Below are 17,801 nucleotides of genomic sequence, written 5' to 3'. Positions count from 1 at the left end.
GGAAAAGACCACTAAGATCATCTAGTTCAATAGTATATGCTGATAGATTTGCTCCACTAATGCATGTTTTCAGTACATGGGAATTTTATAAGAGAAACAGCCAGGAATATAAAGGGATGGCCAACAACAAGTTTTCTGCAGATGTTGAAGAGCTGTTCAAAGGCAATCCCATGTCCTCTGGCTCTGGGAACTCTGGCTGAAAGTCTGCCGTACTCACTCTTGATCTTAGAATAAGTAATGTATACTGTCTGAACTTAATCCAGCATGTGAGGTATGCATGGGCCTGGGACAGGCACTGTAGCCCAGGGACTGGCCTATGGATTGGACACTTCAGATTTCACATCCAAAATGTAAAAAACCAAGGGTAAGAAAACATTTGGTAAAGTGTGCAGGTAAAGCAATATATGTAGCCTATGCAATTACAGACTATTGTGTCAAGTACTGTATAACTAAGTAATAAGAGACAAAACACCCATCGTAAGCTTAACAGTATGAAAAGAATAATTTTATAACTAAATAACTTTAAATAATGCACAGACATTGGACAATAACATTTAACAATAAATTTTTGGTAGGGATTGAGAATTGTGTGTGTATTTTTATGAATTTTGAGTTAGGTTGTTTGAGTGGGAGTGATGTTTTCTCTCTGTACAAAACAGAAATATACAGCTCAAAACAGAATTGGCTTACAAGTGAGAGACAAGTGGAGTTATGATGAGCTCAAGCAAGAAATCAAGTTTAATTGGTGCCGTCTGGAGTGCCAGAAAGTGCATTTCATCTTCATCATCAATAAGTTATGAAAGAAAAATAAAAGACTGTCTAATCTATTTAAAATTGAATACATGTTCAGCTTTCTTGCAAAGTGTGACTTCACTGGATTTGTTGTGTTTCCCCATCTTGGCTTCCTCGGCTCTGAGGTCTCAGTAATGAGATGTTTACTAACACTTTTTTTTCATTCAGATCTTACTCCTGGAGTAACAAATGTACTTCTGTTGAACTAATTTAGTCTCTGGATTGTTTTTCTGCACTGGCACAAGTCAGGTTGTTGTAGGCAGTCCTGACAGTTCTAACAAAAAACTCTCATATCACTATATGACACAATCTTTTATTTAAAGGGAGAGGGGAGAAAAGCAAAAATGTGGATGAAAGAAAATAGCCTGTGATTTTTTTCTCTGGGATTTTTTTCATAATATACCCTAATGATCATGGGAACATATTAAATGTTGTGAATGGAAAGTCTGACTGTATTTTTTGATGATTAGATTCAGTTCTTCATTTAACTTCTTCCAGTTTCAAGTCTCATTTTCATCACCTTCAGACTGTTGTGGGCTCTGAAAGCACAGGTAAGTGAGGTTGAATCAGAAAACTATGATTCAATTCTTGTGCTAAATATGGGATGGAGAAATTAAACTTTCATTTCTTATTTCCCAAGTTACAACATAAATACCAGAAATTAGACCAATGCCCTTAATATCATCTAAAATCAAATAGCTCCCTCCTATTTGTTGTGGTTCCCATCTCACCAGGTCAGAGGCACAGTAAGGTTCTCATGGTGTCTGGTTGTTCAGTGCATGGCTTCCTCATCATGCCGTGCTACACAGCTGGTGTCCAGACTGAAAGGCTTTCTACTGTAGGAACTGAATTGAGTGAGGGCTTCAGTGAAAGCCCACTGGAATTCATAACACATATATGCTGAAACTACTTCTATTCCTCCTAATCTGGTTTAGCATGTCACATGTATAAAACTGGAATAGGAAAATGCTGACTTGATTTGATATTACTAATTTAATTAACCTGGGACTCGCTGTTGTTTCACTTCTAAATCATAGAGCTGTCATTGCTCAGCTTTGTGTAGTAAATATTGCTGTGGCTCTGCAACTCATGTGTGTGTCTGCTCTGATTCATAAATTACAAAGAAAAAGTCTAGATGAGTGGATAAATTTAAATACGAATTCATTAGAGCTGACTTCAAAAATAAGAATTTCTCTGAAGAATCATAGTTAGAGTATTAGTGCATATATGTCTGCGCTGGGTGTGCTGCTGAGAAGGTATTTAACTCCCATCAGGGATCTTTTCCAGCAATTGCATTTAGTTACAATGCAGTTTTGCCCTTTTCAGTTGAAGACATTCTCCTTGCTCTCGGTTGTAATAATTGTTTGCAGGAATGGTCTCTTCTCCTGGAGCCTGGAGGGTCATTGTCACTTCCCACAGGGTTGGGATGGGGGTCCATAGGCAACCTTGAGAAGCTTCTAAATGGCAGAAAGCAGAATGCACTTCTCTGCAGGATTAGTGATGCAGAAACTCACAGAAGAGAGGTCTCAGGGTCCTCCCAACAGCTACTTTCCAAAACCTGTTTGACAGTAAAAACTAGGCCCTTCATAGTGGTGAGTGGTGCCTTAAACACCAAGCTGGTGCCCAACCAGATTTGGTGCAGTAAAAAACTGTCCAGAGACAACTGGTGGTTGAGCACCACCTGAGCCTACTGCCCAATTCTATTGCAGATGGTCGCTTTGTTCCTGGATATCAATAGATCTCTGACCTGTATGACAAGCTGCAATTTAACTTAGTCTCTTAGCTCTATATGATAAGGTGACAAGTCAGCTTGTACTTGAAAACCTAAATTGAAGTCTTGTTTGTTAAAATTACTTTAGTATAGAGAAATGCAATTTAAACTGCTTTGTGACAATTCTGACATGATGGACAAGAAATTTATCTTTAACTGCTTGTGCAGTTAAAGCTCAACATCTGTGCATTTCCAAATGTTCAGTCTGTCAAGAAAATCATTAGTAGACAGCATATATACTTAACTACCGTTGTGAAGGATTATAGAATGTGGTTCATACTTAGGCAAATTCTCATGGCAAATAGTGGGTCTACTGATAATGATATGTCCTCTCAAGTCACATCATATACAATTTGTTCAATAAATAATACTGAGATTAAGTCTCTCCTCAAACACTTACTAATTTATTTAGAAAGCCAACCTATAGGAATTAAATTAGATTGAAAAGGATAAATGCAACTTCGTAAGGTAAACAGCCCTTGGATCTGAGGATTATAAAAGATCCCAAAATAGAAGTGGAGAAGAATTGCAAATAGAAACTTTCTCAAGAATGAGGGGGAAAAAAAGACATTTTTCTGCAGAATTAGAACATAGTAAGCAAATGAGAAGGGCAAGATCAGACCTCAGTTGCTGTGCAGCCACTGCACAAGCAGGAAATCTTTTTTCTCACAAAATTGCATGAAAATTTAAGTTATTCCTTTCAGCTTCCTCTGGAAAAAAATGCTGCAACTGAGATCAGCTTTGCCAATACAGTCATAGATAATTCAGAGAGAAAACAATGGTAGAGGAACAAGTGACATGTAATTAAGAACAATCAAATTGCTAAAGTTGTTTTAAAACAATGAGACTTTATTAAGAAGACATGGAAGAAAAATTGATAAAACAGCGAATCTCCTGATAATGTTGATATAACAACATGTAAACACAAACGTGCCATGATTTAATCCATGCAGATCATCCTGCCTGGCTCATAGTCACCAGGATTTAGTGCTTATGTTGCAAACTGGTAGATCCTGGGCACATTTGAAAGTATCTTAGCCCTTTCCTAAAAATTGACTTAGAATTATAAGGCTGGAAATTAATCTGTGATAGGGCATTTGCAGGCATAGAATATTTTATGCTGTCTATTGACTTTAAGAGGGACACTGGAGTCTGGCAAACCTGCAATTGAAACCATATAAAGCTTGAAAACCCAGGTATCGAAACAAGTATTCCTGAAAACAAGTTATCAATCCTGCCAGCAATGGAAGAAGAATAAAAAGAAAATCCCCAGGGCTCAGAGCAAACCCAAAGCTCTTTGGGAACATCCAGCTTGCTGCTGTGCAAGTGCTGAAGATACTACCTTAGACACAAAAGGGAAGTATATGAGAAATCTTTGCTTTTCAATGCACTGATTTTCAGGAAACAATCTTCTATTCTAGAAATATGGCCAAACACGCTCTTCATCAAAATGCAAAGTTGCAATTTGGCCACGTGAGTATAAACTTTATTTTAGTGAGGTTGTCTCTGTTCAACTACCTATTGTTACTGAGAACTTCAGTTTTAGGAAGAACAGATCCAATCACAGTGAACTGCATATTTTTCTTTCTTTCTTTCTTTGTTCACTGTGCTTGAACCCAATATTTGACCCAGCTCAGTGTTCAGAAACAGACTCTGGTAGTAGAAAGAGGATGCTTCTTGGAAGGAATTTGAATGAATTGGACTTCTGAAGGGAGTGTCTTTCAAAGAAAAATGACCAGACTACACCTACACAATTTAAGCAGTATTTAAGGAGAGATATAAAAGTCTGTAAGAATTACAAGGTTGTGAATGTGAGTGGGGAAGAATAATTCTATAGGAAAGTCAAAAGGGTGTAAATTAGTACATTAAAATTAAAGAAATCCATCTAAGTTGCTGTATAGTAGTCATGTCTAGTGATAGATTTTGGAGTGGAAATTCTTTTTAATTAAAAGTGCTGGAAGGGGAAAGGATTAACATAATACATTTTCTAGTTTGTGAGCAGAATTTAGAAACTGTTGATTTGAAAACTATGTATTTTGGGGTTTGCCATAATTTAAACATTAAAATGTGGCTATTTATAGGGTTGTGAAAGAGTTTAAAAGGATGTGTTATTTGTGATTCAAATTTATTGAGACTTTCATTTATTTTAACCTTAATTGAGCAAAATATTCTCGCATCTTAAAAAATGTGTTGCCTCCTTTTGATTTCATAACGCTTACTTATATAGCGTCTTTCATAGTGAATTGTACCCTATTTCCTTCTTTTGTATTCTTATCTGTTTTTGTGATGTGATTTGCTATTGTTCACTCTGTTCTTTCAACTTCTGTTGTGTTTCCGTGACCACTGTCCTGTGTCAGGTACTCTTTGGTATCACTTTTCATTCATTAAAATGACGTTTCTCATCTTCTGCTTCACTGCACTGTTGAGTTGTTGCCTCTTATTTTTCTCACCTTCTCTGCTCTTACTTGTGGCAAATGAAATAATCAATCAAAGCAAAAATCCTGTTCTAGATAACTACAAGCCCTGCATGTAGAATATGAATGCTTTGGTCATCAATTGTAAAAGTGAGGGTCTGTGGTAACAAAACTTTTGTTAGTTTTATAAGGGTTTTATAAGGGTTTTATAAGGGTTGATTGAAAATCAGACTATTATATCCTTTGAACAAGCTATTTCAATGCAAATTCTCAACCACTGGAATGTGGGAGTGTGAGGCACATTTGCTTGAGTGAGGTCAGCTCTTCATTTCTGGAGTGACAATCAGAGCAGTATCAGGTTTCTCAAACTACGCCTGATTGAATGAGAAATGGAAGTAAGGTTTTCTGAAAACAGTGTTTTAGGTGTTACTTTTCATCGTACATGTCCTACAGAATGTAAATTCTTGTGAAACACTGTGACAGTCAGGTCTATTCCAGTTGGACAAACATGCATGTCCTTCTGAACAAGATGTTACTGATTTGCTCTCCTATCTCTACTATTTTAACCATAATTAGGCTCCTAAATCTTCAGTGATTTTTAAATCCATGCTTGGACCAAAGATTTTGTCAGGTGGTACAAGAGCCACTCTAAAGCCACAGGGAGCCATTGTGATGGAGGAACTTAGTCTGGAGAGAATACATACAGAAATCCAAGTGGCCAGACTTAAATATCTGTGACTATATATTTCTGTGATCAGCTCCATGACAGGATTTTTGAATGACCTGGTGTCAATATGAAAACTGAAAGAAGGCACAAAATTAAAGCACTTCATGCAGGAAATTAAAATTGCTTGTGAAATGCTTTGTACTTTCCTCGCCTTCCATCTCTGTTCTCTGTAGTTGTCTCAAGAAATCAAAGCAGAATGTACCAAAATAGAGAATCCTTTAATACAATCTTTCAAATTATTTTTGGGTAAAGAAAAAACAAAACAAACAAACAAAAAAAAAACAACCACACAAAATTAACCATTGTTAAACCAGTAGATCTGAGAAAAATTATATGACTTTTTAATTTTTTTTCTCTTGTGTTCTTAGAAAATATGGAAACGTACTGTCAGTTTTTCTGATTTAAAAGATTTTTTTTTAAATAATCAATGCATTAAAGATGAGAAACTAGCTATATTGACCCCTTCAATTGAAATTCATTGCAGGACTACATGTTCTGTAACTGAAACAATTACAGGAAAATGTTAAAGGTTTATAAGCTATTTTATAAGAAAAACCCTGTACTAATTGGCTGAAAAGACTGGTTTCAATCTCCATATTAATCCACATAAATTGAGAATAGAAATCAAGTGAAGCATAGAAACAGACTTTGAAACTGCAGTAGAAGAGAAGAAGATAACAGGGTATTAAATAATCACATCTGTAATACCTAGAAGAAACTAAGTTTTTGTACAGTTACTAAAATACAAGTTTGATGTCAAATGATGAAGTGTATTATAAAAAGGATCAGTCTGATACTGTGTTCCAGTTCATAAATATCAGGATTTATTTTTCCATAGTTTATATATTTTTAAGGTGAGATAAAAGATAATTTTCACCTCTTGTATACACATCCATGTATTCACTGGCCAAAGCAATGAATATCTTATATTAGACTGCGTACATTTTATGAATATGAATGAATCAACACTGAGTGTTTTGAAGGGGAGAGCAGATTTTTCTGGATCTGCATGTCTATTTGGCGCAGGTCAGATTCTACCATAAAAATGGTTGTTCTTTGGGACCTTCTATAGCGTTGTATATATATTTTTTTCATTTATTTCAATGGCTTTATTTGTGGTACAACCTGCCCCAGGCTGTGTGTGTGCATAAAAGAACAAGGTGCATAATAGATTTTTTACAGAAATAAGCCTGACTTCAATCTTGTGTTGTGCCTTACCTCTGTGATATTATTAGCTACCATTGTTCTCCTCTGCACTGGTACAGATCTCTGAGGAACTGTAAGAACTTAACGGCTGATCTTCCAAATAGCACAGAAAGTACTTGCATGCATTAATAGTAGTCACATTTGTATATTACCCATGAAGAATATGAATAACAGTATGTGAAACAGTGAGAATTATTGATGCCAAATGAATTGAATCCATATCTTCATGAGTTAACACACATATAAAAGTGAGCAGTTTTAGTGTCCTAGTTCATAGTAACTTAGAAGGTGCATTTTTATAGAGAATTGACAGAAAACGTTTTTTTTTTTTTAATACATTATGAATGATAACATCATTTTAGCTTTATAGGTACTAGATTTTTAAATTTCCTCAGTGATTTTACTGATTTACGATCACATATTGCACTAAGTAAGCTCCTTCCCCAGCTCGTGCATGTCAGAGCCAATATTTCAAGTACAGGATACTTGTTTAATGAATATGACTTAAAAGAGTGATATAGCTTTTATTGCTGTATTCTGCCTCTTGCCAGGCAGCAACACTGAAGCCACAAAGGAAATCCACAGGATTGTCCCTTCCCTCTTTCTGTTTTTCTGTTCTCTTCTTGCTTTCTCACTTCTATGACCGCCCAAGTTGTACACTCCCTAGTAGTGGAATGACGAGGAATGGAAAACAGTGAACACAAAAACTACAGGTAGAACTATGGCTTCTCAGTGCCAAGGTTGAAACTGCTATAGGCTACAGCAGATCAAACTTTCCTTAAACCTTAGAAAAATGTCCACGTATGAAAAAGTACGATTGTGGAAGATAACAGTTCTAAAGACTTGAAGAGTTGTGCCAACTACATATGTAACAGAGGAGGAGGTTAACCATTTTCAAGTGGTTTGTTTTCCTTATTTACCTTCCAAGGCTGATGAGAAGCAGTCCTTATGCTTCCAGGGGCCGAAGGCTGATAAATAACCACTGTTGTGTGGTTTAGACAGTATCCTATGGAAAGCAATGTAAATAGGAGCTTTTTTCATGAACATTCACTGAACTGATACTATCCAGAACACGCTCATATGCTTCTGCCCAGGGTATGTTTTAATGAAGGATAAAGAACCAAACAAAATATCTCCACTGGTGTCTTTTATTAAGTAATGCAAAATACAGTATTAATTATGACACTGCATGCATTTTAGACAATATAAATGCAAGCCTACAGAAAATGTGACAAAGAAACCCTCAATTACTTTTGAGGTAGTATACAAGGAAAAATAGGAAAGCAGAAACACAGTGGATTAAAAGAACAAAATATTGGTATCACTTTGTGCATACATTAGTCACTCATAAATACATTTGTATGAAATAACTTAAGATACAATTCCATTCTTTCTTTAAAAATATACTTTTTCAAATTCACCGTTCTTTTTAGTTTTGTTTTTCACATGAAGTTTATAGTGTTTTATCAGGTGGATTTGTTTTTTTCACTGCCATAATGGTTTTACCCTTTTCCTCCAAGAGTTTAGGCACAGATGGCCTCATGCACAAAAATAAATAAGAAACCTGCTTGAAGGGAAAAGATTTCTGCTCAAATAGCTTAGGATAGTCTAATAAATACCATTTTGTTTATAAAAATATTTCAGGTTTATAAAAGAGGGGAGGGGACAGTCTCCCACGTGGAAAGGATGTTAAGTGAAAAGTGCTGTATAACATTTTTGGAGAGATTTAATTTCAAACATATAGTACCATTATGAATATATATTTTCTAATCCATTTCTGAGAACCTTACATTCACACGAAGTATCAAACATGGTTTGCTTTCTTTTGCTTGTTGTCTTATTGCAGTTCTGGAAGATGCCTAATTCAGAAGGGTTCCATATAGTTGTGCTTTTGTAAGGCTGTCCTTCCGACTCAAACCAGTGCTCCCAGTTCGTTGAAACTGCTGCTGTTTGCTGTGAATACCCGAATGGCTTCCTTGCTCTATGGAAGACTGGTGGATTTCTGAAGCCTCTATCGAACTGTGATTGAGGGACTCGGCAGAGCTGTTGGGGCTCACGTCCACATATTCTCTTTTCAACACTGGGCTATTTTCAATGTTTTTGCTACTGCATAACTGGACAGTGATCCGTTCATTTTTTTGGTCTCTTGATTCTTTTGTTTTGTATGTGGGCAACTTGTCCTGTTTACAGCTAGTGCTGATGTCAATGTTCAGGCCACTGTCTGTTCTCAGGAAGCAAGAATCCACAAGTCTGCTTTGGCAGATATCATCTCCCTCTGAGCAGCTATCTGCTTTGTAACTAGCATAGATGGGACTTGCTCGACTGTCTCCTGTTTTAATAGGGCTGCTGTAATACTGCTCTGAAAAGCTGCAGGGTGATAGCCTGTCAGTGTTCCTGTAAGAGTATGCACCAATGTCCTCCACACTCAACTGCCTCCATCGCCCTGGTAGGTCTTCTTCGGAAAGGTTGGTACTCCTGCACTCATTCCTCATTTTCTGATTCGCTAAAGCCTGCTGTGGTGTTATGGCTGAGAAATGAAAAGGTTCGTTTGCATAAGGAGGAAGAGTCCTAGTAAAAGTGGGGGAGTTCTCATTGTCATCAGCAAGCTCCATGTGCTGTGCAGGTTTTGACTTGGCAAACCTTGGGCTTCCCTGATGCTCATAACCTGCAGGTGACTTTCTTTCAAACAATTCATCTCGGTTGCTCATGTAGATCGCTTGCTGGGAGGCTGTCATAGTGTTGGCTTGGGCATTCTCCTTCTCTTCAGATGTGACACTGAAGCTGGAATAGGAGCTGGAGGTCGGTAAAGAGGTAATGTACTCAGGGAAGGCTTCGTGAGAGAAGCTGGAATGGAAACCATCTTCTTCAACAGTACTGTCTGTGGAGTTTTGGGACCTCAGGAACCCCACGTCTTTCACTTGCGTGTCCACACTTGGTCTCCTCTCCCTCCTCCTCTCCTCAGGGCAGTACAGGGCGGTGTCACTGCAGTAGATGTCTGACTTGTACTGAGGCCTCTGTCCGAGTTTTCCAGCAGAATCCTGGAAATTGAGATCCCTCGTGGAGGGGCTTGACAAGTGTGAAGACAAGCTATTTGGATCTGGTTTCTCCAGTACTTTGGCGATGACACAAGTGGGTATGGTATCAGCGTAAGATGTGTGGCACAAGGGGACAGAAAGGCTGCACCCATGTTTTTCTAGGTGGATGCTAACTCTTTCCTGAAAGTCTGATGGCAACTGTAAGAGAGAGAGATGGTAGAGGGGATAGGAGAAAAGTGTGCACATTAGTATGGGTATCTGCTTGGGTTTGTGCAACATTGACATATGAGTGCAGTTCATGATATTATGTAGCTCACCAGATATGGTTCTTTGACTAATGTGAAGGCCACAGTCTCTGTGTATTTCTGAAAACAAATGTAATCAAATGAACTTAATTTATTTACTTAGCATTTAGAAGTGTTTATCTGCTTCTCTTATGAAACTGAAACGATCCATTCCAAATTAATTCTAGTTGGATAAAAACAATCTAAAAACATTGTAAACAACAACTCTCAAAAGGCATATAGGAAATTAGAGCCTATAGCAACATTTTCCAGTCTGTCAGTGTGTGTGATTTGAAGACTGGGTGTGGAGGTCTCTGCTGAGATGAGGAAAGAAAAGATTAGATATATTGTGTTCTCGTGGCCTTCTTTGAGCTCCTCTTGCCTCTAGCCCTCTGCCAAATTGGCTCCTGCCCTTCAATGTCACATTTGATAAGTGATGTTATTTGAAGAGATGGGAAAGTTGGTGTCAGTGACACTTACAGCAATAGTACTGGTTGCAATGACAAGCATGTTTCTGTGCTGAGAAGAAGCAAATGAACAGATTCCTTGTCCCAGCAATCTGACCACAGACTGACAAACCTTATAAGCCTCCATTTCCAGCAGCTGCTGTTGGCTTCTTTTGGGGTTTCTTACTACACCAGCTGAAATAAGAGCTATGATCCAAAGATGCATTATGACTCCCATGGTAGACTACTCAAAATTAGTCAATAATTCTGTTGTGCAACAGACTGATTCTGGAGAAAAATGGGAGAGACTGCGGTGCATCTCTAAAAACACAGTAGGTAAATCCTACACAATAACAACTAAGCATTATACTGGCTATATTTCTTTTGGCCTTGCTCATTTCATATCTCTACCATTGATACTGCATAAGAGTGCTGCACAACTGCTGACTCAGTGTTTCTTGCTGAAAATCCAAGGAGATCATGTTTGGGCTAAGTTTGCAACTGGATTTGTGACTTTGGGTTAACTACTTTGATATCTAGGTTGATTTATTCCACTTAAGAAAATAGTCCCTGAATTCTTGGCTGAAATCTTCTCAGCTCTATGTTTTTCTTTCAAGTAGATATAAAAATTCTCATTATCAAATAGCAAGTGGTTACACTTTTAGCCACAACTTTCACACACACTCCTTAACTTTGTCTCTAGAGACAACCCTAAAAATATCAAAGTGGTCTCCCTCAGCACCTCTCTTTAGGCAAGAATAATTCAAGTTGTCTACTGCTTCTAGTGATCTCGCATTGTATAACGTATGGGGTTTCTATTTTAACTTCCCTGGAAAGTGCTTGAAAGATGCTTTAATCCCCAAAATTCAGTGCATTCAGAATATGGTATATTGTGAAATGACATTCTTGTTACTGTGGAGTAGGATGAGTGTTTTTTTCTATGGTATTTTGGATTAATCATTATGCTGATAATTAGCTCATATATCTTCCACTGGAAATAAAGAGTACAAGATTGTCAGTCTGCTGGCAGACAGAATTATTAGTCATAGTAAGTACAGATGCAACAAAGATTGAATAAACAGTAAGTAAATAGGGCTGCTGTAAATAGTGACAAAAGTGAGGAAAAGAAATACGGTTCATTTAATGTGAAATTGTTCTGCAGGGAAGCTAATATTTAGTTTCATTTAACACTACTTTTGGGTCTATTTTGTACACATTGTTTATATTATGAGATTTATTAAAAGAAATATTACTTTTCTTATTGTACTGGAATCTGGAATTACAAAAATGATATTGCTGTCATTACTATATTGTGCAGTTGTTCGGGTTTCTTGATAATGCACAATACTTTTTCTGGCAATATTTGTACTTGTAATGAATTTATTGACGGTGATGATATGTTTACACTTGTGCATTGACAAATACTCTGAGTTGAGAGTGAAGACTGCCCATTTAATTAAGTGCATAACAGTCTGTGAAACTGTGGGGAGATCCCAGTTTGTGATGACTCTCTGCAAGAGAACTGCTAAGTACCTTTATGATCCTAATTCTTACTAATAGGTAGGAGGATTTTGGTATGAGTAATGTAGTGATGACTCCTAGATATAAATTGCTAAGTAAAGACAGCCACTAGGAAAAATAATGGGAACAGAATAGTGGTAAATTTGGAGATTTTGCTTCAGATCCAGGAAATCATTGCCCATTAATGGAAGAATGTTGATCAATCCTTGTCAGATTTGTTTAGTGCCCTTATTCAATCTAGTGGCTTAGAAATGGCTGACATTTGGTTTTGCATGTTAGTGTCACAGAAGTGCACAAAAGAGGTCACTGTTGGGAGTGAGCAACCTGATGAGATTGATCAAGGGAAGGTTTTTCTCTGTGACCTTCAACAATATGTGATGAAGGTGTTACTGCTTGGAGGAGGGTTCTGCATCTCCAAAGATTGCCCTGTTGACTGGCACAGCATTTTCCTCTCCTTTTAAGAGTCTGTTTCTCATGTCAGTTTTCTTGGAAGTCAAGATTATTAATTAAAGTTCATACCTTGGAATTTAATCAGCCAGTACTATGGTTGTTTTAGAAAAGATATTCACCACTCTGTTTTAAAATTCAGGTTTAGAATTAACTGGACTGGAAAATAACTTTAGGAGGAAAATTGATTGTGGCCTATCATGTCCCCACTCACCCCCCCCAGACCCCAATAGTTTGCAGCCTAGATTTCTCACCACTTTGGTTTTGTGAAAACTTTTACTATTCAGCACATTCAGCAGAGACACATTCTATTGGATAGCAGAGTACCTTGAGGTTCCATTAGTGACTGTGATTTTGTCAGCACCTCCCCAGCTACACAGAACACAGAATAGCAGCAGGTGCACAAAACCCCCAGGGCTGCTTAAAGGTTGAAAAAAAATGAATAAATCAAAGCCTTAGGGGCAAACAAATTCTGGAAGTGATATGTGTAAAACAACCCATTATCCATACAATATTTATTTCTTCAAATATTCATCAGGTTTAGTCACATTACCTCAGAAAGTTTATGTGCCCTGTCGTAATTCTTGCTGCACTGGAGCAATTGAGCAGCTAAATTGCAGTCTTTCCTATAGAGCTCCTAGGAAAAAAAGAAAAAGAAAAAAAAAAAGGAAAAAAAAATCCTGTTTGTTCAAGTTTGCAGCTTGTGGCTTTTGCCCATGCCTGAGAAATGTTTCAGAGGGAAGTTTGGAGCATGCTTAAACTTTTAAACTCATTAACATTCTTTTTTTGTGTGATGCTGAGAAGTTTGGCCCTTTGTTCCACGAAGGTTGATAAAATTACCAAAAATTAAACACTGTAGCTATGGAACAGTAATCTGCACTTCAAAAGATGAATACTTACCATTAGGAAATTGGCTTTATACTGTTAACATGCATGGAACTATGAGGGTGAAAATAAACATGATATTTTGAACAACAAAAAAATTGAAGAACAGATGATTTGTACTGAGTGTTATCTATATCACCACTGAGATACTACTTTAGAAAAACTGTTGAAAAAAAACCTTAGAAGACTGTGAGAGAAATTCATATTCACACACCGATTTTTCTGTTTTTTTTTTTTTTTTTTTTTTTTAAGTATCCTTTGTCTTATGAAATTTTTTTGCTGATTCTTGGCTCCCCACTTATCTTCCAGAATATGAATACACAAATACATTAAATTTCTCTGCAAACATACTGTGCTACAGAACATCACACTTCTATTGTCTAAGATGCTATCATGAGAATTTCACAAAGAGAAAAAGAGAATTTAAACACGATGCTTAAACTAATTTGTATTGAATGGCTCCCACAGCCTGCTTAATGGGAAAATTATTTACAGAGATGTACCCTCAACTTATTTTTCATCTTAGTTTAATTTAAGACATATGATTGTAACTATATCCTTTAACCAGTATCTTTGGGTACTTGTGGCCAAGAGTTACATGTTGTTTCTGATCAAAGTGCCATTCAAAACTAAGCTGACTTCCAAATTGACTTCATGGGTGGGATTTAGAAAGATGAACAAAAAATTGACCACTTTGGTCACTAAGCTGTGTTAACCTGTGAAAATAAGGATAGATTTCTAAAGAAAAAATGTTGAATATTGAATTTATTTGAGTTTATTCCATTGCTGATGTTATAACAACACATGCTGCATTTTACTGTTCCACTTGTACCTGTAGAAGTTGATACATTTTCTGTTGAAAGGAAAAGTGGAAATTCCTTCTATTTAGAATTATGACTTTAAAGATTTCAGTAATAAGATGTTCAACAAGATGTCCCTGGGAGTCCATAAGGCATGTGGCCAGTAAAATATTTTTCTTATTATCATTAGCTGAATAACTTTGTATTCAAGGGTCCTTAATACTTTCATGTACATGTGTGTTTTTGGATCTGCGTGAGCTTTATACATGATATTTTCTGCCTTACATTTACATAGGAAATAGATATAATTTATTTTCTACATTTTATGTCGGTACACACAATCTTTTTCCTGAAAAAAGATGCAAAACACTAGAAATCCTAGAATTGAATTTGGAAGCAAAATCTTTTGCACGTGTGCTTGGTTCTGATGTGTTACATGCAATTAAGCTCATACAGTTTTGCTGTACAATGTATAGCATAGACAAATTCTCAAATTCTCCTATGGCACATGAAAATGAAGTCATTCCACAATTGAATCCTTTCTTTAAAGCAGTGAGGCTCTGTTTCTCTGAAGCAGTTGCCATGGAGAGTACAAAAACCATCTCTGATTCTAATTTTATCTACATTAAAAATTACTACAAAAAATTTCTTACTAGTTGGATGTGCCATGCATGCTATGCTCTCGATGTGCAGTCTCATGCTGTTTGGCTGGAGTAACTTTATGCCTTAAATATTTACCCAGGTGGTGACTAGCCATATCCATGGCATCTAGAACACTAAGATTCCAAAAGCTTTTTCGTGATCTAAAATATACTTTTGCATCAAAAGTATCATTTTACATGTCCAGCAAAGGAATGAGAGGAAATATAGTTGGAGAAATCTGGAGGAAGAAATACTCTCAAGAAAAATGCATGTTCCCATCAGAACATAGTATTCACTTTGATTTATTGTATAATATTAATCGTTTTATTGTTCTTTATTTTAAACATTGGAATTTTTCTTTTACTTTCATTAGTGACATCACATAATGAAGGGCAGATTTTTTTGCTGTGAATTGAGATCAACAGTGAATAAGTAGTACTGGGTTTTGACGTTTCTAAGTTGTAAAACAATATTCAATGTGGTTCACAATAATTCTGTCTTGGAGGAAGAACACACTATTCCAGATCAGTCTGAGCTACTTTTTAAAAACTATCAATATTGAAAACTCTTCTTCAGATGTAGACTTAAAACTGGCTTCACGAAGAAGTCAGAATACATGAATACTTACTGGGGAAGCTTCCCTGATTCTTTCCCTTTCATTTTAAATTTGAAATAACTCTACTGATACCATCTGGAACTAGTCTAGCCTTATACCTGTGTTTCTTAAACCTAAAGTTAGCCTGTTGCATTTATCAGATTAATTTAGCTATAGATACTACTGTTATGAAGCTACGGCTGTTTCAACACAATTTCTGTGACAGAAGAGATCAGATTGTGAACTCTTTGTTTCTATTGGAAAGTGGTTAATCACATCGTCATAATTCACAGTTAATGGGATCAGATGCCTTCTGCTAAGATTAGGAGTTTCATATGAAATGTGGGAAGAGAGAATGTAGTATGTTGAAGAATGAGCAATAACAAAAGCACCTTCTGCATGTGATTTTTTTTTTGTTGTTACTAAGCTTCCAAAGAATGACAAAATAATGAACTAAATGTTTCCTTTCTTTGCTGACTTTGTTAGGTTTGTTCATTGAAGGATTTCATGAGCTTCACTGCCTATTGCAGAACACATGAAGGGTTCCTGTGATGTTTAATGAGATGCAAGATGCCAATCACAAAATATATTCCCTGATTAATTTCACAGAGTCAGGGTAAGTGTGAACCATAGCTGGGGAGAACTTGACAATAATCTGAGTAACCAGACTGCATCAATCTTACCTACTCTAATAGTAGAGCTCATTTATGCTGGTTATTCCACAGCAGTAAGCAAAGACAAAAAGATCTGAGGAACTGTGGGAAATGAAGGGCTCTATCGTGTGCCTACAAGCTTCATGAAGAATCCCCAATGATGACATGTCCTTACTTCATGTTTGAATACACTTCTACAAGTCTGCTAGATTGGAAGGTATGGTAAACTTGTGAAAATATCACTATTTCTTAGAATAACTTTTTCATCAGTTTTAGGTTAGACATAAGGAAGAAAAAAATCAATGAAGTCTCCATAACCAAAGAACAGTAAAAATTACAAAATGATGGGAACATCACATTTTAACTATAGAGGTGGCAGTTATATTTAATATAAGCAGTAAGAAGTTCCTATAATTGCATAAGAAGTGCATAGCCTAATTTATTAGTGATCATAACTTCAAGATATATCCATAATTAAATACTTACATTGTCTTCTGACAACTTATCTATTGTCACCTTGGCCTCTATTAGGTGATTATTAAGTGCAATTATTTCATGGCTCAAGGCCCGCTTTTCCTCTTCATAATGTTGACCCTGTGTAGAAAATCGAGTAGTCAGTATTTTCTATTGTCAAAATATTTCAAATTCTCAAAGCTTGATGTCATTCTCAAACCTAAGGAAAAGCACAACAGATCAATACTACACAATATTTCTACTTTTTTTTTTTTTTTGCTATTTTCACTCGACAGATGAGGCAATGTACTTTGAAAGAAAGGAGTTCAAATTAAACTCACACTAAGCACTGCCACGAAATGCTCTAGCTAGCTTGTGAAAAACAATTCAGTTGAACTTCAGCTGTTCCTCATTCACTACTCTCCAGTTTCTTATCTAGAAGGCTCTTGAGCCTCTATTGGCTTTTGCATGTTTAAGTTATGATATTAACTCCCATTCTCAATGACGTGGAAGAGCAGTATTTAAAAATGAATGTAGCTGTGCCTGAGCCTTTTGTTGTTGTTGTTGTCGTCTGTGATGGCTGTTTTAGAAGTCCTGTCTGTTCATTTCTCAAGATGAATATTTGCCTGATTGCGGAGTTAGTGTGTATGCTAGAAGAAGGTGACCCACAATGGGATAATAAGAATCTGATTCAAACTTTTTGCTGCTCATGAATTTAATCTTGTTACCAGTAGGATGTAACCTTTCATTATAAAGACAAAGATTTTAGAAGGAAATTGAAGTGCCAATGGTCCTCCCCCTCTTCTGTCCCATTTTCATATTGCTGTGTTTATTACACCACCTCATGTGTAAAAAATATATAACCCTGCCTTTAGACTTACATTACCATTAAAATGTATGGTAGCTTCTGTATGTCCTACCTGGGATCAAGGCAACTGCCTTGTGCTCTGTGCTGTACAAGACCATAATATGAAGGTTTGCCAGTTATCTAGAGGATTGTTTTAGAAAGGAGCATTATGATAAGAACAGAAATTAGGGTAAACTTCAGTGTACATTTGTTTCATTTTATGAAATTGCTCCAGTGACACGTTCACAATCACGCTTTCCATTCTTATCTCGCTGGAGTAACT

At 36.5% G+C, this 17,801-nt stretch overlaps 1 protein-coding gene across 3 annotated transcripts in view; it reads right to left on the bottom strand.

The window, feature by feature from the left end:
- Window positions 1–8,769: 8,769 nt before the first annotated feature.
- Window positions 8,770–17,801, bottom strand: part of BEGAIN (brain enriched guanylate kinase associated) — a 145,659-nt gene continuing 136,627 nt past the window's right edge. For all 3 annotated transcript variants that reach the window (XM_065755679.1, XM_065755676.1, XM_065755678.1), the window contains 3 exons: window positions 16,705–16,812; window positions 13,197–13,280; window positions 8,770–10,143 (listed from right to left, as the gene is read on the bottom strand). In XM_065755679.1, the coding sequence (XP_065611751.1) occupies window positions 8,770–10,143; window positions 13,197–13,280; window positions 16,705–16,812 (1,566 nt within the window). The remainder of the gene's footprint in view (window positions 10,144–13,196; window positions 13,281–16,704; window positions 16,813–17,801) is intronic.

This window comes from Cyrtonyx montezumae, unplaced genomic scaffold (assembly GCF_038088225.1).
Source record: "Cyrtonyx montezumae isolate F1298 unplaced genomic scaffold, pur_monq_1.0 scaffold_10, whole genome shotgun sequence".
Classification (NCBI taxonomy): domain Eukaryota; kingdom Metazoa; phylum Chordata; class Aves; order Galliformes; family Odontophoridae; genus Cyrtonyx; species Cyrtonyx montezumae.
Note: the sequence above shows the minus strand (reverse complement) of the source record. Positions and strands in the feature narration are given on the sequence as shown.